Genomic DNA, 25,317 nt, shown 5'->3' on the forward strand with positions numbered 1-25,317 from the left:
TCTCTTCATTCTCAATGACATAATTATTACTTGTAGTAATAGCATTGTCTGAGTGTTTCTATTGCTGTGGAGAGATACATACCATGGCACACGGCAGCTCTTAGAAGGAAAACATGTAATTGTGGTGGCTTGCTTACAGTTCCCGGGTTCAGTCCATTATCATCATGATGGGACATGGCAGGCAGACATGGTAGTTGAGAAGGAGCTGAGAGTCCTACATCTTGCAGGCAACAGCAAGTGGTCTGTCTCACTGGGTATGACTTGAGCATTTATGAAACCTCAAAACCTGCCTGCACCATGACACACTTCCTCCAGCAAGACCACACCTCCTCATAGTGCCACTCCCTTTGGGGGCCACTTTCTTTCAAACTACAATTGTATTTATGGATCTGGATGTTTCCTTTGAATTATAGCATTTTCAGAGAATGGATTGCAATATATGAAGGCAAGATTTTCTCTGAAGAAATGCGCCTGTATTTTAGTTGAACAATACAAGCTTCCATTTTCTCTTGTCTGTTTTTCTGTGTGTTGATCATGTGTTACTTTTCTACGTGCAAAGCAATGTTCTGTTAGAGAGGTGTGATGGTTTTCTATGAAGATGTTTACTTATTTGTAGTAAAGACTGTTGCAGGGCATGAAGGTCTTATAGATGCTGAATTTCCAGGAGACTTTTCTGCATAGTGAAAAATAAAAGTAGCATAGATGCTTTTAAGGTTAGTGACTTGTGACTATAGAGGGAGCGACAGTTTGGGGGACATAAAATTATCTTATGCTGAATAAAGTCTTTTTTTTTTTTTTGTAAAGAAAAACCTGTATCAGCCTTAAGCTTGAATTAAGACCAAAATCAGAACAAACTGCTGTAGAAATGACTGCCATAATCAACTCAAATAACCATCTTTCATTTCAGGATAAGGTTTGCCTCTAGGAAAGATTTTGGTCTACTAGGAGAGCCTGTAAGACCATCTGGCCTTCCTCTATTAAGTACCCATTTTTCTCCAGCTCTGGCTCTAGGATACTCCCGTCTTCTGTAACAGTCTCTGTGTGTTCTGTTTCTGTAGTGGGTTAGACATGGCATGACACTTGGAATAGTTCTTCCTCATGGCCCTGTGAAGTTAGTGCATCGGTGTCTGCTAAAAGACAGCCCTTAACATGTGTGCTTAGGGCAGATGGCCACCAGAGAGGGGAACTGCATCTGTACTCAGCCAGTGTTACACCTCTTTTCTTGCCATCATTCCTTAAATCCAGCACAGCCACTCTTTATTTGCATAACATTTACATTGTTTTAGTGATTATAGGAGGATGAGGGCAGCTTATTTGCAGATACTACATTGCCGTTTTATATAACAGACTTGTCCACCTAAGAATCCCAATACATTCAGTTCTGGAAGCAATCCCTGATACTATAGTCAGTGATTATAGTTACTTCTTTGCTCTGTATGAAAATGTGACTTCTGCCTAGAACTGTGTATTAGCTTAATCATATATGCCGTGTTTCTCTCCAAAGGCAGAGTTCATACACCTCCTTTAGAGCTCCTGAAAGAGAATTGCTTTTCCTTGCTGTCTCCTGATTTCTTGCTCTCTCTTTTTTGATTTCTTGTTTTTCTCCCTTTGAGGCAGGATGTTGTTGTGTAGCCTGAGGGAGCTGTGATTTGTGGATGTGTGTGCTTCTCCCGTCTCCTCCTTCCAAGTGCTTTGATCTCAGCTGTGCACCACCATAACTGGTGGATTCAGTTTGTTTCACTTGCTTCTGTTTCTTGAGATAGGTCTCTATTCAGCCCAGGGTGGCAGGGATGGAACTTTCAGTCCTGCCTCTCCTTCGACCTTCTCTTTGCTAATTTCTGGGGTCAATTCTCAGATCGCATTTTCTTTTACCCACCAGAAACGTTTGAGACCATTTTCACTTCCTCGCTTTCACTTGCGGCTTTCTTCCCGTGTCAGCGCGGTCCTCAGGAGCTCTTTACTCACCCTCCTCTCCTCTACAGTTTCACGTCTGTTGCAGACTCGGGCTCAGTCTGTGTACTTGCTCTCCTGAGGCCATCTTGCTCAGTCTGACTTCACTAAGCAACCTCCCCACTGAGGAGTCTCAGGGACTTTCTCTAGATTGAACTGCTTTTCCACCTCAAAATTTGATAGACGCTTTAAGTTTAATATATTGAAAACCATCCTCATCGTATCTATTTCCCACAACTGATAACTGTTCCTCCTTTTAGCCATTAGACAGCAGTTTGGCAGTTCTAGGCCAAAAGTTGTAAAGCCATTTACATGGCGTAGGTTCTCTGAAAAGCAAACTTGGGCAAACATTGGCAAGCTGCAAGTGTAGGGAACAGTCTGTGATTCAGCATCCTTCCAAGAAAGACAAGGGTAGAGAAGCCAGTTAGGTCGTAGCGCAGTCTTAACAAACCTGGCCTCATGGATACCATGGTTCCTGTGGTGAGAAGAGGCTATGAGATTAAGTCAGTGTAGGGGCACCCAAGACCTGACCTTGGAGAGCTGTGGCGCTTAGCACCTCAACCAGTCTTTCAGGTCCAGGCTGCCCCGCTGCTCAACGGTCCTGAGGAGGATTCTGGACAGCGCGGAACTTGTCTTCTGCATCATTTGTAACTCCTCTTTTTCTCATATCCCGTATTAGTCCACCAAGCAAACGATTGCTCTCAAAATACATGAAAATGTGATTGTGTCCACACCCCCAGCGCCTGCTTTGGTGGTTTATAGCCCTGCTCTTTAACTGGTCTCTTCTAGCCTCTTTTCTACTCTTCAAACTCAAACCAATCCTTCCATAACAAAGCCAGACTTTCTCATTCCACTTAGAATAGAAACCTCTTCCCATCACTAACCAGGCCTTTCACAATCTGCTCCCATTGCTTCGTAAGATTCCTAGCTTCCTAGCTCACACTCCGTAGCCACCGTGGCCATCTCATGCAGCTTCCCAGCCTCTCTGGGCTCTCCTGTCTGTTAACATCACATGTTCTTCTTTCTCTGCCAGCCAGGACAAAGGCAAACAGGTCCCTGCCATAAGAGACTTGGTCAAGGCTACCCAGTGAGAAAAGCACGTCAGTGCTGGGGGAGAGTGTTGACATTGTGCTGATCTCTGTCCTTCAGTTATATCTCAGTGGAGAAAAACGAATGCATTGTAAAGTTGAAAACATGGTTAATGTTTTTTACACTCATCTTGGTTGGAGTTTCATAAAAGGATCGTTGTGTAGTGCATTCCCCGCAATTTCAAGTTGATTTCTAATAAAATGCATTGCTCTTACTGTAACAATGTGAGGGGATTGAGGTCATGCTACCCCGTGCATGGAACTAATTATTTTTTGCCCTTACTTTCCTGTGCAGAGCCTTTCATCCTACTATAAAGGAGGATTTGAGCCGAAAATGAGTAGGCGAGAAGCAAGTCTTATTTTAGATGTAAGGTAAGTGCTGCATAAGTATTTTTGTTTTGTGGCAAAGATTGTCTTGAAAATTGGAGAGGAGGGATTACAGTAAGTTTGTGCTTATATTTAAAATTTAAAAATAAAATCCAGAAGAGACATAGCACTTTTTTTTTTGCCTTTTAAAAAATTGAGGTCTGGCCAGGCATTGGTGACGCACACCTTTAATCCAAACACTCACGAGGCAGAAGCAGAGGCAGGTGGATCTCTGTGAGTTTGAGGCCAACCTGGTCTACAAAAGCTAGCTCCAAGATAAGCTCCAAAGCTGCAGAGAAACCTTGTCTTGAAAAACTTAAAAAAAATAAATTAAAAAAAAAACAATAAAAGCTGAGCTCTGGATTGGATTAATTAAAGTTATGTATGCTCTTTGCTCTTTAACAAGGAGTCCTAGATCCAAGTCTACCCATTGTGAAACTGATTTCTCTCTGGACCAGTTTTGAAATTTGATGCATATCTTTAATTATTTAATTATATCTTTAACTATTTCTTTTCTACTTTTGCAGTTTGATATATACCATATATTATTTTACTGTTCATTGACTATCTATTATTGGACACTATGGGAAAGAACTAGTGATATTGTTTGGTTACCGTTAACATTAATGTCAGGATTGTGTTCTTCTATTATAAATTTTCCAGAATCTGTATTCATTTGTCTTTCTTATTGTTCCATATTCTCAAGGGTTTTTGTTGTTGTTTGTTTTTGGTTTTTGCAGTGCTAGGAATTAAACCTAAGTAAGGCCCTGAATATGCTTGTTAGGCATTATACCACTAACCCATGTCCCCAGTTGTTAGAGTTTTGTAAATTTTGTAACCTAGGCTGGCCTTGAACTCATAATCTTCCACATTCCAAATTTCAGGGTTAGAGTTGTCCACTGTACACAGAACGGGTTACAGTATATCATCTACTGTACACAAAGTGAGTTGGTTACCGTGTATTGTCCACTACATGCAGAGTTGTTGCAGTGTGTCATCCACTGCACACAGTTTTTGCAGTGTGTCATCCACTGCACACAGAGTTGTTACAGTGTGTCATCCGCTGCACACACAGAGTTGTTACAGTGTGTCATCCATGCACACACAGAGTGGATACAGTGTGTCATCCACTGCACACACAGAGTGGATACAGTGGGTCATCCACTGCACACACGGAGTTGTTACAGTGTGTCATCCACTGCACACACAGAGTTGTTACAGTGTGTCATCCATGCACACACAGAGTGGATACAGTGGGTCATCCACTGCACACACAGAGTTGTTGCAGTGTGTCATCCACTGCACACAGAGTTGTTACAGTGTGTCATCCACTCTGCACACAGAGTGGATACAGTGGGTCATCCACTGCACACACGGAGTTGTTACAGTGTGTCATCCACTGCAGACTTTCTGGTGACTTAATGAGTATGATTAAGCAGAAAAGTTAAAATGCTATAGTGACAAAAAAAATGTCTTGTAGCTCCATATAACCTTTAAGCCCAAACATTTTTATGACCTGCTTTAAACAGATAAATAAATAAAAGAACTATAAAAGAACTGTGGACTCTCTAGGTAGTTTAACCAATAAAGGTGCCTGCCACTGCCACCAAGCCCTATGACCTGAGTGTAGTGCAATCCAATTTGACCTGGACTCAACATGAACTCACTCCCAAAAGTTGTCCCCTGACCTCTTTATGCATACTGTGTTGCGTGCGCACTCACCTACACACACACACACACACACACACACACACACACACACACACACACACACAGATACATGGATATAAATAATAAATACCTAATAATTTTTAAATACTGGAGCTTAGCTTAGTGCTTTATTTAAATCTAAGAGATGGGAGTTTTTCTTGTTAGAGAAAGTAGTGGATAGAATTAAGCAAAGGGACCATGTTAGTTATCTAACTATTCCTTGCTTAGTATTACTCAGGTATTATTTTCCTTAAACTCATTGGCTCAGTTTACTACAGACTTGAGAATGTCATTCAGTTCCACACACCTTATTTCTCCCACCCACGCCAGCCTCCCTTCTCCTGCCAATCAAACATATTCAAGGGAACACTTTGTCTGGGCAACAAAGAAATCATTAAAATGTAGCAAGGACTAAGAGTTTTAATGTAGTAAAACCAAAAAGGGAATAAAGTTATGTAAATGAGAATTCTCCCTCCTCTTCAATGCTCACCCCTGAGATAACTGTCTTTAAAGGCAGTGGCTTTCAGTTGCCATATTTGTGTGCATGAACTTTGCTTCCATGTGTTTGCACTTTAATCTAGTCTGATGGGTGGCAGACCTCAGTGGACACAAAACTTCAGGTTTTGTCTAGAAAAGAGTTACTTTTTTAAAAAAATGCAATGTAATTGATTTTCAAGCATATTGTAACTGAAGTAGCATTCATACTTTGTGTCATGTGTTCAATTAAAACTTGTTATCCAGAGTAAAAACCAACATACCGTGTTTCTTCAAATATATACAACAGAAATTTGTGTTTTTCTAAATTGCTATCCATTATTTAGTGATTAGCTTTCTGTAGTACAGTTTTGTGAAGCTCTTTTTATAGGTTTCTAAATTTTATAATTAATAGATTTTTAAAACATTGGTATTTACTAGGCTACAGTCTTTGTTCTTCTAAGGAGTTTACTTGTGATTGTTGGTCTTGGTTTGGGATTTTGGGGGTTTGTGGTTATTATTTTGGGGGGGTGCTATACAATCAAGCACCCACTGCATACTCTGTCTGATACAGTGTCTTATGGTACAGGTTGTAGACTGTGCTGTAGGTCATTTACATGTGCATGTCAAGCATCCAGAACTGCAGACAGCGTGACTAGAGGTGCTGGAGAGCGCCTCACGCAGAAGGGGTCAGTGTATGTCAGCACAGGAAGTGGACTTGTACTGGTTTTCAGAGTGATGTGGTTTTCATTTCCTACGCAATTAAATCAAGTAGTGTCCTTAGCTCTTGTGAATATCTGATTGTCACCCTTTGAAATTAAACAGTATCTATTTGAGAGCCACCTAAAAGTTGACTTTAAAAATGTTCCCACATAAGGCTTTTGTAAACAACCAAAAGAAGTATTCTCAGGTCCTCACATAAAGGAACTTGCCAAGTTTATTTATGGAAGAATGGTTGTGTGTTCATTTAGCCAGTAATAATTTTCCCTCACAGGGGCACCTGTCTTTTGAGACAGTCTTATTGCATAGCCTTTTGAGCTTAAGATCTTTTTGTCTCAGCCTCCTGAATGCTAGAAGTGTAGGCATAAGTCACTATTTCAGGCCCTTCATAGGATGTATTAACATGTGTGGCAATGTGTTATTTACCTGCAGGAGGTTAGTGGTAATCATTGCCAAGAAACTACTAGAAATGGGAATACTAACAGAATCAAAGGTTGACACCTGATCATGGGAGGTGTTGCTGAAATAGGAGGAGGAATCCTAAGCAGCGTTCTGGGCCCCTTAGAAAGATGAGTCGACCCCTGCGGACTCTCAGAGGTGCACTCAGTGCCTTCTCAGGCTGGTGACTCTGAGTCAGTCGAAAGATGTTAGATGGTTTCCATTCGGTTCTTTATAAGTACATACCCCCCCACACACACACTGTGTTTTCATAAATATCCTTCACTCTTTAGAGAAATCCTTGTAGATAGGCTTTATTGTATGTATGTTACATATGAGAAGATAACTCAGAGAGTCGAAATGAGGCAAGACAAACTCATAACTGAAGAGCAGTAGAATTAGGGCTTTTGAACTTAGACCTGAATAACTAAAATTGCATGCCTCCTACTAACACAGGTTCACCCCTTCACAGCTACCCTCATACTGTAATCTAGCTGGAAAGTTACCCATTTGAAGCCTGGTAAAGCTAAGTCACTAAATATGACGGCTGTTAGTTAGATACGGTAGTTTCTACTGTCGGTGCTCAGAAAATGGACTAAACACTTGCAATTCTGGCAATTCTGAAGATTTATTTTGTTTTGCCATAGTAATTTTATGTTTATTTTAATTATCTCCTTTAATTTTCACTGACGTTGCAGGTTCTACTGCCAAACTTGGCCACAGGTTTCTTACAAAGCTAGATACACGATGAACTATATGGAGTTTTGAGATCGCTTGTTTCGGGGACTAAAAGACAGCACCTGTTCTAGAACACACTGCCATGCTGGGCATTGTCCTGGCACTTGGCAGCACCCTTGCTCTGAAAGGATGCGCTCACCCTCCAGTGAGGGACCCGAGCACAAGATTAAGACCTGGTACCTACCCTACAGCAAGACTGATCTCAAAAGCTAGCAGGCTTGTTCTGGAACCCAAATACCTTGATGGCATATGTCACCTTCCTCCAAAATGACTTTAGAAGCATAGGCTTCCAATCCTTGTAGTTGAGTGTATAGCGACTCTCCCGGCCTGCGTGTGGGTGCTGTTCGCTATGGTGGTTTTGTGTTGGTTTTGGTGCTGGCCACTAAAGCCAGGGTCTCATGGCTGCCAGATAAGGATTCTATGATGGAGCTAAATCTCCAGCCAGTCTTGTAGTTATTTACTTTTTCAAACTGAAAATGAGGCTAGATGTTACAAAATACTGAAGGAAAATACAAAACAGAATTGAGTCATCATGTTATTTTACTGGTCAGTAGAATTAAGCGTAAAGCTTGTAATTTTATATTTGTCCACAAGATGGTGAAATTCTCATTGGTTTTAATTTCTTGAAACCCTTATAAATCATTAATTTATAATCTTCATTTGCATTATTTATTAATTTTTTTGCAGTCAATCTGCTGGCAAGGCCAAGATTCAAGCAGCATACAATAGAATGATGAGGTTGAACCATCCAGACCGAGGTAGGTAGTAGCTCCATTTCTACGATCAGATGTGCTGTGGGTTCCTTTCAGTTTGCTCAAGCTCAGGTCAGTCATGCATAGCTGCAGGGGGAGCTATGTGTCTCATGGTTTGAGATTTTCCTCATAAGCAGGTGGGCTTGTGGTTCAGAGTTGAGCGACTCAATGGGAATAGTGGATCTGAGCTGTTAACTTTGAAGAACTCCAATGCTAGCTTTAGTGGTGAGTATGTAAACTCACTAATGTTCCCACATTTTGATCAAGAAGAAAACACAATGGGCCTGTGGGCTGGAATAAACTGATTTGCGTATCATCTCTTCTATCTCCTAAGCCTTAAAGATAAAGGCATAAGATTCAGGGATCTCCTCTGCATCTCTGTAATTTGTCATGGAGGTTGTGGATCTTTAGATTTGTGTAAGAGGGCTCTGTGGCTGAGCTATTTATTTCTCACTGGCCAGGTTTTTAATGTAAATTTATCTTACAGAAAGACAATTATTATAACTTTAACTACACTACAGCTGCTTGATAGAGAAAGCCCCATATGCTCATTACTGTCTCCGCTGTAAAACAGCAGATGGGAGAAACTCGCACTGTGTTTCAGAAGTCAAGGGGGCAGGAAAGTGAAGGCTTTCTTAGAGTCCTATTTATAGACTTTCAGTTTTGTAATTATTTTGGAAAAAAATAAAAACAAATTTTGGATTCCTATTCATTTTGACACCAAAATAAAGCGTTCTTTTTTCAGCTTTCTTAACTTAATTACTTACTATACAAATTTTTTTCGCTGAGCATTATCGTCATTGGCTTTGTACTTGCTGTTCTTTAGTATGAATAAACAAGAGAATAAAGAGGGTTTGCTTAAAAATGTTAAAGAGCTTCAGCAGTTACTGGAAGATCCACTCAACTAATTTGCTCTTTATTGTGTGCTTTCAGGGCAATTGACTGAGCGAGAAATGTGTTTGAGTGCCTCCTTGAAGTGCTTTCTCTCATAAATGTCCTCTGCCCCCTCTGGGTCAAGTATATGCTCTTGGCTCTGATTGATTGCAATAGTATTAATCACTTCTGTCTGTCAGATGATTGACAAGTTATTGGTCTTTTCTACCATGACGGAAGGAAGCAAGTTGTAAGATGTATCCAAGAGAATGTGTTGATTTACATAACAATTAAAATGTTTGCATATATTGGAGCCTAGTAGTGCCCAAAATAATGACTTGATTTCTTCTTAGATAGTATATTTATGAAATACTATATATCAAACTTTTAATGCCAGTATGCTTACCAGTACCTTTCTATCTGGTTTTGTGGAGTAACAGAGAGAAAGGATGAGCCACGCAGGCAGGAAGTTAGTATTTTCTGCTAGCATTGTAGCTTTAACGTTCCCGTAATTTCTCCAGATTTCAGTTTTATCATGTGTAACATGAAGGGATTTATTCTAAAGTCCTTTTTTCTTATGAAACTTTATGTGATCCTATTTTATACCTATGAAGGAAGAAATTATTCTCTGTATTTCTCTTCAGATGACATGTTTAAGAAAGATCTCTCAGTCTTTTCAGATTTTGTAACCTTTAAAGGTGCTGTAGATTCCCCCAACCACCCACCCCCATAGAATTGTTCATTTGTTCAGTTTGAAACATCTGGAGTTTCCTAAGCTCATGGACTTCCTAAATCCTGTCCGTGGACCAGCTGTTTGGTTGCTGTTAATTGTCAAAGGGGACAAGCCTATAGTTGTGCCTGTGGGGATGATCTTATTACATTCACTGAGGTAGAAAGACCCACCCACTATGGATGGAACCATTCCCTGAGCAAAGACTTCTGGGTTGTATACAGCCTGCTGGCTGAGCACTAGCATTCCCAGTTGCGCATCCTTGTGACCAGTTGCCTCCAGATCCTTTGGCCTTGACCTGCCCTGACTGTGAGATAAACCCTTTTTTTCCTTTGAGCTGTTTTTGTTGAGTATTTTATCATAGTAATAAAACGATAAAGTAAGCCACATTTGAAGAGAAAAAGAAGTAAAAGGAGCTAAGGAATTTGGTATTTAGGATGTGTAAGGATGTGAACTCGCATCTCGGACTTTCTGGTGTGAACACTTTAATCTTACCTCAGTTGCCCTGGCTGTAAACCAGAGCTTCTGATAGGTTGTGTTCTTACTTGTCTCTAGGAATTTTTAAAATTTCTTCTTTGATTTCTTGAATGACCATCTGTTCATTTCAAAAACTGTATTGTTTAGTGTCTACATATTTCTATAGTTTCTATAGTTTTTCTAAGTTCAGTTGATCCATAGTATATTTGACTCTGAAGTGTCTTTGTTCTTTTTTTAAAATGAGATCTTCTAATACTGTGTTAGCCCAGATGTATGTGGCCTTTTTTGCCTCTTAAGTGTTTGTCTTATGAAATTAGAGGCTCCGGTATTTGGTGCATAAATGTTTACAATTATATCTGGATGAATGATTCCCTTTTTAAACATGTAATGTCCCCTTTATCTCTTCTGATTAGTGTTGATTTATCTTGTATAAAGATAGCTATGCCTGCTTCCTTTGATTTCCAGTTGCTGAAGCTTGTTTTCTATCCTTTGATGTTGAGTTTTGGGGTATCTTTCCTTCTTAAGTGTGTTTCTTGGAGACAGCATATAGTTGGTCTTGTTTTTGTTTTTCAATCTGGTCCATTCCTCTGTGTCTTTTTAAGTGAGTCGAGGCCATGTACATTTACGATTACTATAGAAAGGGATTTGGTCTTTCCAGTCAATTTGCTAGGTGCTGCTTTGTTTTGATAGGTTATTGGTATTTCTTTTTCTTTTCCTGTGTTAGTTCTAAGAGTTTGCTGCATTGCTGTGTTCAATATGGCAGTTTCTTTCCCAGGTCTACTGTGTTCTTCAGTTACTTTTTCCCCCCTCGGGCATTTCTACCATCTCTTTAGTTTTGGGTCCCTTCATAGGGACGTTGCTTAGCTGGGTCTAGGCATGGTGGTTGTCATGTTTTTGCATCTGCTAGAGTAGATTTGTCTTTCAGTTTTGATATCTCTTTCTCAGATAATCTAGGGAGGAAAAAAAAACTTGAAAGAAATCCAGACAGTGGCAAGGCTGACCTGGTCTACAAAGCAAGTTCCAGGACAGCCAGAGATATGTAGAGAAGCCTGTCTTAAAGAAATAAAGAAAGAAAAAAACTTGAAAGAGAGCTAAGTAAAAGGAGAGATAGTTTAAGGTGAAAACATGCTCAACATTTTTAACTAAGTGCACATTATAATAGTTAAGCACTGTTGAGTCTATAGAAAATACTCCATTTGTTTTAGGATCAAACTCAGGGACTTTATAGAACTCACCTCCTGAAATTAGTTTCTTTTCTCTTCAATCTAAATTTATGTTTTTAATCATTTTAAAATGTGTGCTAATAGAAGCAGTATGATTCTTGTAACGTGTGTGTTTACATATTTTTTTACAATCATAGTGTTAAAATGTAATTGTATTTCTACTCTGGCATAGTAAAAACTACACACATTCTTATGTCAGCCTCGTGTTCATTTTCTTATCATATGTACTTTTGTTTAAGTAAATAAAGGAAATATGACTTTACACACATAGGTAGTCGGGAAAGGAAAGAGCAGTTGTTTTCAGGGCACCTGGGGAGACTCTTGGTCACCACTGAACCAGAATTCAGCAGTGGTGGTTTCTTAAGATTAATTGCATTTGGAATCTAAAACCATACTCCAGCTACCCCAGAGCAAGTTCAAGGCCAGGCTGGCTGCCTTAGAAGACTTTGTCTTGGGTTTTTGGTTTTTTTTTTTTTTTTTTTTTTTGGGTTGGTTGGTTTTTGTTGTTTTTGTGTGGGGGTGGGTTGAGATATAGCTCAGTAGTGGAGCACTTCTGTAGTATGTACCAAACCTCTAGATTCAATTCCCAGCACTACAAAATTAGTACCAAGTAAAAAATCATAGAAAGTGAAATATGTGTCCAGATAGAGGGGAGAGACGTGGTGTCCAGGTGTAAGCAACTCAAATATTTACAAACTAAAAAAGGGAAATCCAGACAAAGAGATGGAGGGAAAAAAATAATGTAATAGAAGATGAGACAGGAGTCCATCTAAGAAACTCACTGAGCGGAGTGCTGCTGTGGGACCAGGAGGCTGAGGCTGGGCAAGGGGGCACACCAGGTCTTGTTTTTGATGTTAGAAGAATCTGTGCCAGGCGGTGGTGGGGCACACCTTTAATCACAGCACTTGGAAGACATAGGTAAACAGATCTCTGAGTTTGGGCCAGCCTGGTCTACAGAGTGAGTTCCAGGACAGCCAGGGCTACACAGAGGAACCCTGTCTCAGTGAAATGAAAAAAGATGAAGAAGGATGAAGGGGGGGGGAGGGAGGGAGGGAGGGAGGGAGGGAGGGGGAGGAAGGGAGGGAGGGGGAGAGGGAGGGAGGGAGGGAGGAAGAGAGGGAGGGAGGGAGGGAGGGAGGGAGGGAGGGAGGGAGGGAGGGAGGGAAAGAGAGGAAGAAAGGGAGGAAGGAAGGGAGAGAGGGAGGGAGGGAGGGAAAGAGAGGAAGGAAGGGAGGAAGGAAGGGAGGGAGGGAGGGAGGGGGGGAAAGGAAGGAAGGAAGGAAGGAAGGAAGGAAGGAAGGAAGGAAGGAAGGAAGGTTGGCTTGTAACCTTATAGACAGCTTCAGCTGGCACTGATTTAGAAGTGAAAATACTTAGACAACTTTTTTTTTGAGGTTTGTGAGGAAATGGAATGAGCTGCAAGAATACTGTGGCAATTCAGCAAAGAATGTGGGGAGACAGTGCTAATTTTGAGCAAGCTTATGTATCAGTGGAGATTAATGAGTTAGAAAAGATTACACTTAAATCAACATAAATGTTCTTTTAGGTTCCTGAATCAATTGTATAAATATAGGACAGGAATTTGGCAGTGTTTGATGTGGATATATAGTTTCTCTCAAAGCCTGCAGGGCTCCTTAGTATAAAAACTACCAAAAATGTATATAGTCTTCATTTGTACGAAGGACATACAGTGTCTTTATTACATACAGCCCAAGTACTACCATGACCCTCTTCTCTTTCTCCACTCAGCTAGTATCTGCTCACGCAATGCTGCTGAGTCTACAGGATTTCTTTAAACACACCTTGTTGAGATAAGGTGTTGGTATTCATTGGGTTAGAGTGTGCATTTCAGTACTGCATGTGGAGTAGCAGACACCTAGAGCCGCCATCACAGTAAACTGACGATCGTAAAGAACCCGTTCCTGCTTAGGTCTCTGCCACCTTGGTACAAGCCAAAGTCATATGAGAAGAGGCTTCTCAGTTCAGAAGATACTTCCATCATCTTCCTATAGGCCAGTCTGCAGGGCTTTGCGGGGCGGGGGGGGGGGGTGTTATTGAGTGATATGGGAGGACTCAATGCCACCGGTAAACAGTGATCCTCCATGGTCTCTCTGACTCACCTCTCTTCTCCAGGTTCCTGCTTTGAGTTCCTGCCTTGGACTGTGACTGTGACAATGTGAACTAAATAAGCCCTGTCCTCCCCACACTGCTTGTTCACAGTGTTTATTCCAGCAATAGAAAGCAGACTAATCGGCCCACCCTTTCCTCTGCAGCCTCTCAGCTCTGCCCTCTGGTCATGTCCTGTGCTGGTCCAACACTGTCTTGATTATGATTGCTTTGAGGGAATTTTCACCGTGTCCAGCGCTGGCCCTACCTGTTCTCTATTGCAGGATTGTTTGGGCTATTCTGGGTGCCTTTCAGTTCCGTGTAAGTTTTACTATCAGCTTTTCAATTTTGACAAAGGAGTCTTGATAGGAATTGTCTGAATCTGTAAAGCGATTTGTGGAGTTTTGCTGTTATAAGTGGTAAGCGGTCTGACTGTGGGTGTGGGATGTTTTCTCGTGTATTTAAATCTTCTGTAATTGCATCCATGTTTTGTGCTTTTCAGAGTATAAGTTTTGTACTTCTAATTTCCTATTCTTGTTGATACTGTTGTCAATGAATTATTGCCTTGATTTCATTTTTTTAAATTATTCAGTGCAAATGTATAGGAAAGCAATATTATTGTGTGTTGGTCTTATATTCTGCAACATTGGTGAAATTATTAGTTTTAATAGTATGTTACTTGGGATGGGTTGTCATCCATTAATAGAAATATTTTATTTTCTTATCTGGATGGATGCCTTTTGTTTCTTTTTCTTACCAAATGCCTTAGTTTAAAACCCCAGTAAATAATAAATGCAAGTGATAAAAATGAACATCCTTGTATTTATATCTGATCTTAGGAAAAAAAATTTAGTCTTTTACCATCAGGTGTGGATTCAGTTTTAGCGTGGTTACTTTCTAAGGAATCATTACCTAATGATAGCCAGGTACAAGCTCTACAGGATCTATCACAAGGAAATGTTTTCAGTGTTCTCAATAAAAAATAAGACCAGGGTTGGATTAAGGATAAAGTAAGAAAGAAACAACCAGTGTCCTGATGGCAGGAAACCAGTCAGCCGGAAGTCCTACAGACAGTTCAGATGCAGTGTGAGACCCTGATGGAGGAGTGCGGGCTCAGGCAGCACAGAGTAACTCTGGAATCTGTTACCTGGCTGGATTTTTATGAGTTTGGTCTCATTGCCTAGTAAAAATAAGGAGCAAATCAATACAGATGTAGTTTGAGAGCCCAGTGAGGCAGTACATGGTAGTGGCTGTCCCCGGCCCTTGGCTTCAGTCAGAGCTTGCTCAGCACTGATGGTCTGAAGTGTTACCACACTGCACAGTGACAGCACAAACATAAAAGGATCAAGATCAAGACAGTGTTACAGAGTGGAGTCGCCAATGCAGTCGGTGTCTGAATTAAGAAACGGCCTCAAATTCCTTATGTACCAAAGCATGACCTCTTGACCGTGCCTCAACTTCCCAGTATAGAGATCACAGCTATGCACCACTGTGCACACTCAGCTTGTCTGTCTTTTTCTTTGACTTTCGTGAACATTCGTGAATGCTCCAGGTAGAGTGCTTGTATCGCAAGTGTCCTCTCTCTGCAGCTTGTGTTTTTATCCTCTTACTTCATGAGCAGAAATCTTTAAAGTAGCCCCGTTTAACATTTTCACTTTCGATCAGTTACTTTTTGTCTTAAGAAGTTTTTGCCTATCTCAAGGTCATGAAAATCTCAAGGCCATGATGATGTGTTTAAACATTATACTTTAGAAAGTGTTTTTATGTATGCTCTGAGACAGTGGTAAAGTTTTGATTATTTCCGGTCTAAGTACCATAGTACTACTTTAATGAAAAGAACATTATTTCTCCAATCACCTGTAATGCGAACTCTGTGATAATCAAGTAACCAGGTGTCTCTCTCACTGGTTGGTTATTTATGTTGCTTTTGCACTGCCCTGTCATAATTGACTGTGCAGGTTTAAATTATCAAAAGCTTTATTCTAATAGTGAAAGGCTTTCTTTTTCTTATTTAATGTCTCTTTTTGACTAGTTGACAGTTTTAATTTTAACATAAATTAAGAATTATAAAATCCTGGCTATTTCATAACTATAGTTTTGCTACCGTTATGAATCATAATGTAAATATCTGTGTTTTCCAATGCTCTTTGGTGACCCCTGTGAAAGGGTCGTTCAACCCCCACACTCCACAAAGTGGTCGCGACCCACGGGTTGAGAACCACTTCTCTAGTCCCTTACTCTATACTTATTTTCTGGGGTTAAATGTATTATAGCTTTGTTATCATTGACTTAACAGGATCATTTGTTTAGATCATCTTTGTTTCAGTTTTACAGTGTTTGTGTTTGTCATATCTGTGATTTAGCATGCTTATTGCCAGTATTGGTTCTGCTTTCTTTGTTTTAAAGGTGTTGGGATTGAACCCAGGACTTTGTACATGCTAACCTGGTCATTTCCCACTGAGCTAGAGCCCAAATCCTTAGCTAAAGATTGCTTTTGATTTTTCTAATTATGTATAGGTGTTTGTGTGCATATGGGAATATACACACGAATACACACGAATGCAAGAGTCCATGGAGGCCAGAGGCCTCAGATCCCTGGAACTGTAGTTCCAGAGGGCTGGGAACCGCCTGAGGGAGGGGCTGGGAACCGAGTTTGTGCCCTCTGTCTGTGGTATGTGCATGCAAGTGCAGGAGCCCGCAGAGCGCCAGAGGCATTGGGTGTCTTGGAGCTGACAGACAGCTGGCTCTGGTGAGATCCGAGGCTCGGGTGAGCAGCCAGAGCTCGTCACCTCTGAGCCGTCTCACTAGCTCTGGTGATTGTTGGAAAATACAACAAATGAATTTACTAGAAAACTGAAGTATATATAAATGATGTATAATATTTTCAGAACATTTGGTTTCTAAGCTCGGCTTGTCACTGTCCACAGAGCTTTGCTGATTTTGATGGTTTTGAGTTTGCGGAGACTCAGTATTCTAAGTTTGCAGCTTTAAAGTATTATTCTGCTTTTGTCTGGGATGTTCTGTGGGCATCAGCTCAATCACATTTGCTCATCATGGTATTTATTTTGATGTTTTATTCTTTCTCTAGTTGTTCAATGAATTATTGAGACGCGTGCTAAACCTCCCACAATTATGGAGTGTGCATTTTTCCTTTTGGTTGTGACAGTGTTTCCTTTATATGTTCTGATCTTAAGATAGTAGATGCGTACAACATCTAACTCTCACTGTTTAGTCCCACAGCCTGACTGAGAACACCATGAGGTCTGTCACTGCCTTCTGCCTCACCGCAGCTCTCCTGTCTATAACTAGCATTGCAACACTCGCTTTGTTGTTACTGCTGGGAATCTTTATGTTATTTAAAAACAAAGTCTCCTTTAACCAACATCTACTGGGCTGCTGCTTTTTCAATAAATAAACCATATTAGATAACCCACAAATACAAGATTTTTACTCGTATGTGCTCTATTTTGTTTGTTTATTCATTTTCTTTTACGAACCTATAGTGGCTTATAATTTAAATATTTAAAATGTATATTGATCAATTAAAGATTATAGCTAAAATCATTTAATAATTTAATATTTTTTTAGAGCACACAAAGTACCTGGCAACTAACTCCTTGCTAATTCAAACACTTAAACAGCTGACAAGGATAAGCCTTGCATGCTCTGAGGTCATTTTTAGAGATAATCATGAAATCTACTTATAGGATTATGAACTTTCTTTGTAATTCTCACTGTGTATTCAAGGTCACTGTGTGGTATATTCCTTAAATGTTTGTCATGTTTCATAATTTGATATGAAAGTGTCAGTGGCATTCTCAAAGGCAGAAACAAAATATTGTTTCTTCTGGCTGTACTGCAGCCCAATGTTTGCTGATTTGTTGATGTATTTTCTCTGGTTGCCTTTTCCTTCATAAAGTGATGGGGTGAGAGCAATAGGGGACCTGAGTGCAGCCGGGACACTTCCTAACTATACTGTCTAAATACTTTGGTGTTTCAAAAGTTGTGAGGCATTACGATATTCAGCTGTAGATAGTTTGTACTCAAGAGAAAAGTACAAAATAAAAACAGAAACTAGAAAGTGTAATTGCTTGTGAGCTCAAGCATTGAGCAGTGGCAGTGTTCTAGAATAGAAATTAGGATTATGGTGTGTAGCTTTAATGTGGCAGTTTGGGGATATTTTTATGTGTCAAATAAGCATTGCTTATGATCATAATGATTTTGTATTTGAAATTCACCTCAATTTGCTGTTTGCATTAGAAATAATTCATTGCAAAGAGCTCTGAAAAAAGAACTGACTTAATTTTGTTTTCAGGTATTGTAAATCCAAGAATACATTGTAAATGTTGTAATAGAATTATTTCAGAGAACAGAGAGAATTTCTTCTAACATTATTTTTAGTGGTAGTTCATTTATCTTAGCAAGTGTGATTCTTAGCACTACGTATTATATATTTGTCTTTTAAACTAGTGTTTATTTTGTGAAATTATGATAAGACATGAAAAGACCCTTTTAGATGGATTTACCTCCTTCTTAAAAGTAACATTTATTAGCCGGGCGGTGGTGGCGCGCGCCTTTAATCCCAGCACTCGGGAGGCAGAGGCAGGCGGATCTCTGTGAGTTCGAGACCAGCCTGGTCTACAAGAGCTAGTTCCAGGACAGGCTCCAAAGCCACAGAGAAACCCTGTCTCGAAAAACCAAAAAAAAAAAAAAAAAAAAAAAAAAAAAAAAAAAAAGTAACATTTATTGCTTCTAAGATATAACTATAAAGAAACAGTGTTATTTTGTTTAGTTAATCATACATTTAATTTTGAAAATATTCTGGCCAAATGTCTATATGGTAACTATATAACCAGTAAGTGTTTTTCAACTGATAACTCATGTAGAAGAATACAAACAGATCCCTATCTATCGCCCTTCACAAAACTCAAGTCCAAGCGGATCAAAGACCTCAACATAAATCCAGTTACACTGAACCTGACAGAACAGAAAGTGGGAAGTAGCCTTAAACGCATTGGCACAGGAGACTATTTCCTGAATATAACCCCAGTACCACAGACACTGAGATCGACAATTAATAAATGGGACCTCTTGAAACTGAAAAGCTTCTGTAAAGCAGAGGACATGGTCAATGAGACAATAGCTGCCTACAGATCAGGAGATCTTCACCAACCCCACATCTGAGAGAGGGCTGATCTCCAAAATATGTAGCTTATATTTTTCTCAGAAATTGCATTTTGACTGATGGGTATCTGTAATGCTTGACTAAATAAGTTTAATTTGTGCTATTTTGATTTGGGGCAAGCATATAAAATAGTTTGTCAGAAGAAAAATGCATGAGAAAATACCTGAAGTATAGTTGTTATTGTTTTTTTCCTGTATTGAATTTTTAAAATGTCAGTAATGCATAAGCTTTAACCATTTCTTTCTCTTTGTTCTCCCAGGTGGATCTGGTTACTTAGCACAGAAAATAATTGAAGCAAAGAACTTGCTACTATCATTCACCAAACTTAAGTGATGCTGAAGGATCATACCTAAGGGAAACCAACTGCAAAGCACCAAAGTCCTACAGAAGAACTTGGAACATCGTCCTGCTTCCCATTGACCAAATCTGTCCTTCTGTCACTAAGTCTGCAGCAATAAAAGACATGTGGCCTTGCTCTTCATTCCCTTCAAGGGAAGGGATTTGTACATTCTGAAACTGGTGCTTTGCCACATTATTCCATATGGAATATTATACTTCTAAAGACTGCGGTGATGTTAGTCTAACTCTCTGCCCCCAACATACACAGAAAGGTATAACTAACCATCATGATGGCATGGGATCTGTGAACAGAGCTGAAGTTTTCTTCTTTGTGGTTTTGCATATGCCCTCACTTTAGAAGAATTTGGGACTGTTTCAATGTCAGGGACTTTGAATGTTTTGAGTCCAAACAGTAATTGGCCAAAAGATCCGAAATGTATCTAATTTACTAAATCGTGATTTTAGGGCAGTTGCTGGAACTTGAAAGGGCACTCTGCTCTCTGAGACCCTGTAACTATAGCTAAAGCATGAGGACTTGGAGAACTACTAACATGATTAAAGGTTTACAAAACTAGCCCTACAAGGAAAGGCTGGAAAAAGCCGAGAGGAATCTAAGGAGTTTACATTGGATTACAGTCTTTCTATGCTATATTCAACGATACAGTCTATGAATATTTATTGACTCCCCTATGTATGCAAGGTGCAGTCGTGGGTCCTCTGAGAGTCCTGACCCAGAAGAAGTTTTGTATGGAGAAAAGAAATCACCAGTGACAAATACTATCAGGCAGGTACAGATTGTATGCTAGTGAAGTGCGAAGAAGAACGTGTACTTTAATCTCAGTCTTGAGAGGGTCTTCCTGAAACAAACAGCAGAATCCTCAGCTTACAAAACTAACACCATGTAACTGGTGAGTCAGTGTTTCTCCTGAAAGCGAAATTAACAGAAATAGACATCAGTTACTGTGAGTATTGTGAAGGGTTTCTCAAAAGTAAATGATGAACAGAGTCGTGTGAAAGACAAGCCCTGTAATTTAGTGTGTGTGAGTCACCCCAGAAGTAGCTTGGACTCTCCTGCTTTTCACTTTGCTACTAAAGCATATCCCTAACCTTGAGAAGTTGCTTAGTTTGTGGGTCTGTTACTGTCATAATTAGGGTTTCTAGTGCTGTTAAGAAACACCATGACCACAGCAACTCTTATAAAGGAAAATATTTAGCTGGGAGGTAGTGGCATATGCCTTTATTCTCAGCAATTGGGAGGGAGAGGCAGGCAGATCTGTGAGTTCGAGCCAGCATGGTCTACAATGTGATTCAGGACAGCCAAGGCTACACTGAGAAACCCTGTCTCAAAAGGTAGATAGATAGATAGATAGATAGATAGATAGATAGATAGATAGATAGATAGATAGATAGGTAGGTAGGTAGATAGATTAGATAGATGATAGATAGGTAGGTAGATAGATAGATAGATAGATAGATAGATAGATAGATAGATAGATAGATTTAATTGGGGCTAGCTTACAGTTTCAGAAGTTTGGTCCACTGTCGTCATGGCAAGAAGCAGGGAGGCATGCAGGTATACGGGGATGGTGCTGGAGAAGGAGCTGGGAGTTCTACATCTTGATCCACAGGCAACAGAGGAGACTGTGTACTACACTGGGCATAGCTTGAGCATATGAGACCCCAAAACTCACCCCCGCAGTGACATTCTTCCTACAATACCACACCTACTCCACCAAGGCTACAACTCCTACACTCCCTATGAGCCTCATGCATTCAAACAGGAGTCTATGGGGGCCATTCCTATTCAAATCACCACATTCCACTCCTTGCCTTATTTTAGGCTTGTCTCACTAATTATAACTTCATTTAACCTGTTTCTCTTCATTTACATTTTTGCCTCAGGGCTTTTTACCTTTTATTCTGTATGTTCAATTTCTCTGCTTCCTCTGCATCTGCCTAGCTTGCTTGCCCCAGGTGTGTCTCACTCTCTTTCTTCCTTGTTCCTTTCTCTCTGGAGCCTAGAATCCTCCTACATAGTCTCTCTGACTGCCAGCCAATCCTGCCTATCCTTCTACTGCCTAGCTATTGCCCATTCAACTTTTTTTTTTTTTTTGGTTTTTCAGACAAAGTTTCTCTGTGGCCTTGGAGCCTGTCCTGGCACTAGCTCTGGCTCGTAGACCAGGCTGGCCTCAACTCAAAGAGATCCTCCTGCCTCTGCCTTCCCAGTGCTGGGATTAAAGGCCTGTACCACCACCTCCCAGCTCTGTTCAACTTTTTATTAGACCAGTCAGATGCCTTCAGCCGGCAAGGTGAAACAAATGTAACACATAGTTAAACAATGTAGCATAAACAAATGCAACACACCTTTACATAGTCTAAGGAATGTTCCACAACAGCTGTCCCATTTCACTGGTTTTATCTTTTAGGACACCTAGGATTAAGGTTCACTGTGTGTTCCAGTACTTTGTCTTGAATTTGACTTGTGTCGGATGCAGTGGGCATCACTATCCCACACAGCATCCACTGTGGCTAAAGGAACCGCCTCATGGGGCTCCAAGTTGGAACCCATTGTTGGCTGTACCCTTAGTCCTCTTGCCATAGGCTTCTCCATAGCAGTGGTGCTGCGAGAGGCAGTTGTCCAGGAACAGGTGGAGGTTGGTCACTTCATCTCGGGTCTGGAATCTCTCGGTATCATTTCTTCATACTCAGTGATCTAAAAGTTATTCGCAGAGGAGCTGGATGTGTCTGCTAGAGAACTGTGAAATAGTCATTAGTCCTTGTGAGCACTGAGGGGACTTTAACCCCTTTATCCTATCGGCTTTAGGCATTTATTTTAAAAGAAAAAAATTGAGTCATGGAGAGGGGCCAGTGTGGAGGGACAACCCTTACCTAGGTGGGTTAGACAAGAGGAGTGCAAGTTCCAAGCCAGCCTGGGAAACTTAGCAAGTCCATGTTCCAAAACGAGGAAATGAAACAAAGCTTACGAAGAACCCAAAACAGAGCTGGGGCTGGAAGTCTTACCACTCGTGTGGCATGTACGACCTGCAGTGGGGCAGTTAGTTACAGAGTATAAGCTCAGAGAGCTTTGATTGTCACAACTGCCAGTTGGGGTAGATAGTAACCCAGTAGTAATTCTCTAAATGGTGGTGTAGTTTTCAGGTTGGGTTTTCACCAACTACTTAGCTTCAATTCCTCAACTGTTAGTGTCTTTAAATGGTTACCTATCCTCAGTAAAGATTGCTTTCATATGTTACCTGTCATTGCATATTCTGCTCAGCTAAGCTTTGTTGATTCTGCAGTTTCTGTTTACACAAAGAACTGATATCTGAAAATAAGAAAGATCTTTGAAAAACACAGTTACTTCACAAAGAAAGGACACTGGAGATGAACAGCTAAAGGGAGTGTGTAGGGCCGATTCGATTATTCTTAGTGGTGCCAATCCGCAATGTAATAGAAAAGGTGGATCATTTAGTTAAAGAAAAAGGATGTTGGATGTAGCAGGCGTTGTGCTTTGCTTTGTTTCTATCCCTCAGAGCATATCCTGTGTTTTGTTTGAACACCATTTGAAACCAAAGTTTTACAAGGTAATGTGTTTTACCAAGATGGGTAAAAGTGCAAAATTACCGACACCTCGAGGACCAGCGTAGAGTCTGAAGGGAGCCCACAGAGCCCGTGGACTGTCAACCACTCAACTTGACTTTCCTATCTGAAGGAGTAAAACTTCATCCTATGGAGCTGGCAAAAAAGGGGAAAGCCACACATACACTCTTAAGGTCTTTCTCTGTTCTCGTCCATTTCTCGTTTAGTGTTTATTATTTTCCCTTATATATCCCAACACAATCTTTCAGGCAATGTAGAAATTTGAATGGAGTTACATTCTACTTTTCAAGTGAATGGTTATAATGAATTCCAGGTTAAAAAACATGTTTCCCATTTCCCTTACATGATTAAACATGTTGCTTGGATATGAACATATATAGAATATGAACATTAGGCGAAAAACAAATTATCCCAAGATAATGTTCATATTCTATATATGTTCACATCCAAGCAACTTTTTATAGATTAATAGAGTGTAAGCAAGCAAAGTATTTTTCCCAGCCAGTTCTTTTACTGGCAGGCTGCCCTTTGCAGTTACAAAGAAAGTATCAATCACTTTATATCTTATCTCTAAAGGTGATCTTACAAACAATCTTAAAAGAATCACAATCCTAAACTTTTATTTGTGGAAAACAATCAGCCATCTCTACTTTAAATCCTCAGGGTGCATACCCACTCATCAACAGTCAGGAAGCTGAGAGCAGAAACGGGTACAAGGAATTAATCATCGTCTTTGATCACCAACCAATCAGCAAGAAAGGCACATCAGTCAAAAATAACTGGGCTGCTTTGTTCTTGTTCACTGACCATGAGTCCTTCCCTCAACTCTGTGCCTTCCTAAACTGTAGATTTTTCCCAAGGTTTTTCACCTCAAAGCTATTAACAAAAACATATTAATCTAACCTTAGTCATATTTTAAAGCTTTCTTTTAGCTACAGTGCACATTGAAACCTGTGAACACATCTCTCAACATTAAGATTAAAAGAACTTGAGCTAATTTAGCTTATGTGACTCAATCGTTTTTCTTAATTATTAACCTAAGCCGCAGTCTATACGACTCCTCAAGAGAAACTAGCTGTGTGACATTGCCTTGTTCTGTTTTTCTATCCTCTGCAGGCCCTGTTTTATCAGGGGTGGGGGCAACACCAAATCTTCCTTTTTTTCCTTTATTAGTTTTTCCACTGAGGTACCCTCTAGCACAATCCCTCGCTCTATTTTTTAACGGCCCTCAATCATCAAAATCCTGTATAAATTAAGACTATCTTTGTGTAAAATCATCGCTTCAGTTAAACAGTACATCTTAGGAAGAAATCATCTTCATAATAATCCACAAATTCAAACAACTAGTGGAACGGGATATTCCATGAGGTAATCATACCTCATTAAAGGCAGTGGGCATCTCCCCTCACCCATTTCACGGCATGCCATATATCAGAGAAAAATGACAGCAACAAACATGTGAAGATACAGCAGTAGCAAGAGACATTTTAGGGCCAAGGCTCCTGGGGCCTTACCTCTCTGAGCGTCAACCACCAGTGTCTTGAATTCCTGTGGACTGATGCTCTGCTGCCCCTCTGACATGGCCACCAGCACAAAATATATTCATTCTTAAAATGCAAATGTTCAGACTAAGTAGAAGACATACTTTTAAACATGGGTGACTTTTGCCACATACTTTTTTCTATTAACAAGAAACTCCAAGAGTTGTGTTACTTATGATTACCCAACAAGGCCATTGAAGATTACATGCCTGTGTGGGAGAATTTTTTGGTTGTCATGGGAAACCTTGAATACAGAAAATAGCTTTTTGCGATTTATCTTCGGCACATTTCATAATTAGCTTAAAATAGTTTAATGACATTTGTGGGAACAGATGAATCAGCCAGATCCTTAATGTCACAAATAAGAGGTTTCTGTGACTCAGTCAACTTAGGGTGAGCTGTTGAGATCAGGGAGTCTGCTCACTCCCCCAACTCTTCCCCAGTGCAGGCCTCTGGACTGCAGGAGGATTTGACCTGACCGAGAGGTGTGCATCAGCACCTTTCCTTGCTTCTAACGAAAGGGCAACCCAAAGAGCCTAGCTATTATCAGTAGGTCAGTATCAACTAGTTATCAAAAGCATTTTGTGAATTATGGGCCAAAATTTTATTTTTGTGTAGTTACACACATTAGGAAATTAAAATTTCTACCAGTATAATTTATTAGCTGAAATTTTTGAAGGGGTTCTCTGACCTCATCTTTATAGGTAGAATCTCAGTGATCTGGATCGCTGCCTACAAGCAAAATTGCTAGGCATGGTAGACAAAATGTTCCTTCTAATGATTTTTATGAGCTGAGTAGCTATTGTTCCCAGTTGAGTGTTTCTTTTTTCCTTTTATTGTTGCTGAGAAAATATATATTTTTTTAAATAAAAGTTCTTGCTCAATTAAAATGTAAGTTCATTATGTTTGGTTCACTTCCTGCCATGCTAACCTCTCCTGCTGTGGTCTGGTCAGCAGTGCCCAGCAGCACCATCAACACTGAAATCTGAGCTGGCATCTCCTAAGCT

General features: G+C 40.2%; 1 protein-coding gene across 1 annotated transcript in view; it reads left to right on the forward strand.

The window, feature by feature from the left end:
* The window catches only part of Dnajc15 (DnaJ heat shock protein family (Hsp40) member C15), a 39,903-nt gene extending 20,557 nt beyond the window's left edge, over window positions 1–19,346 (forward strand). Inside the window, exons 4-6 of the mRNA XM_038310111.1 lie at window positions 3,334–3,410; window positions 8,172–8,242; window positions 19,090–19,346. Coding sequence (XP_038166039.1) covers window positions 3,334–3,410; window positions 8,172–8,242; window positions 19,090–19,163 — 222 coding nt within the window. The 3' untranslated portion in view covers window positions 19,164–19,346. The remainder of the gene's footprint in view (window positions 1–3,333; window positions 3,411–8,171; window positions 8,243–19,089) is intronic.
* The last annotated feature ends 5,971 nt before the right edge of the window (window positions 19,347–25,317 follow it).

Source organism: Arvicola amphibius, chromosome 13 (assembly GCF_903992535.2).
Source record: "Arvicola amphibius chromosome 13, mArvAmp1.2, whole genome shotgun sequence".
NCBI classification, from domain to species: domain Eukaryota; kingdom Metazoa; phylum Chordata; class Mammalia; order Rodentia; family Cricetidae; genus Arvicola; species Arvicola amphibius.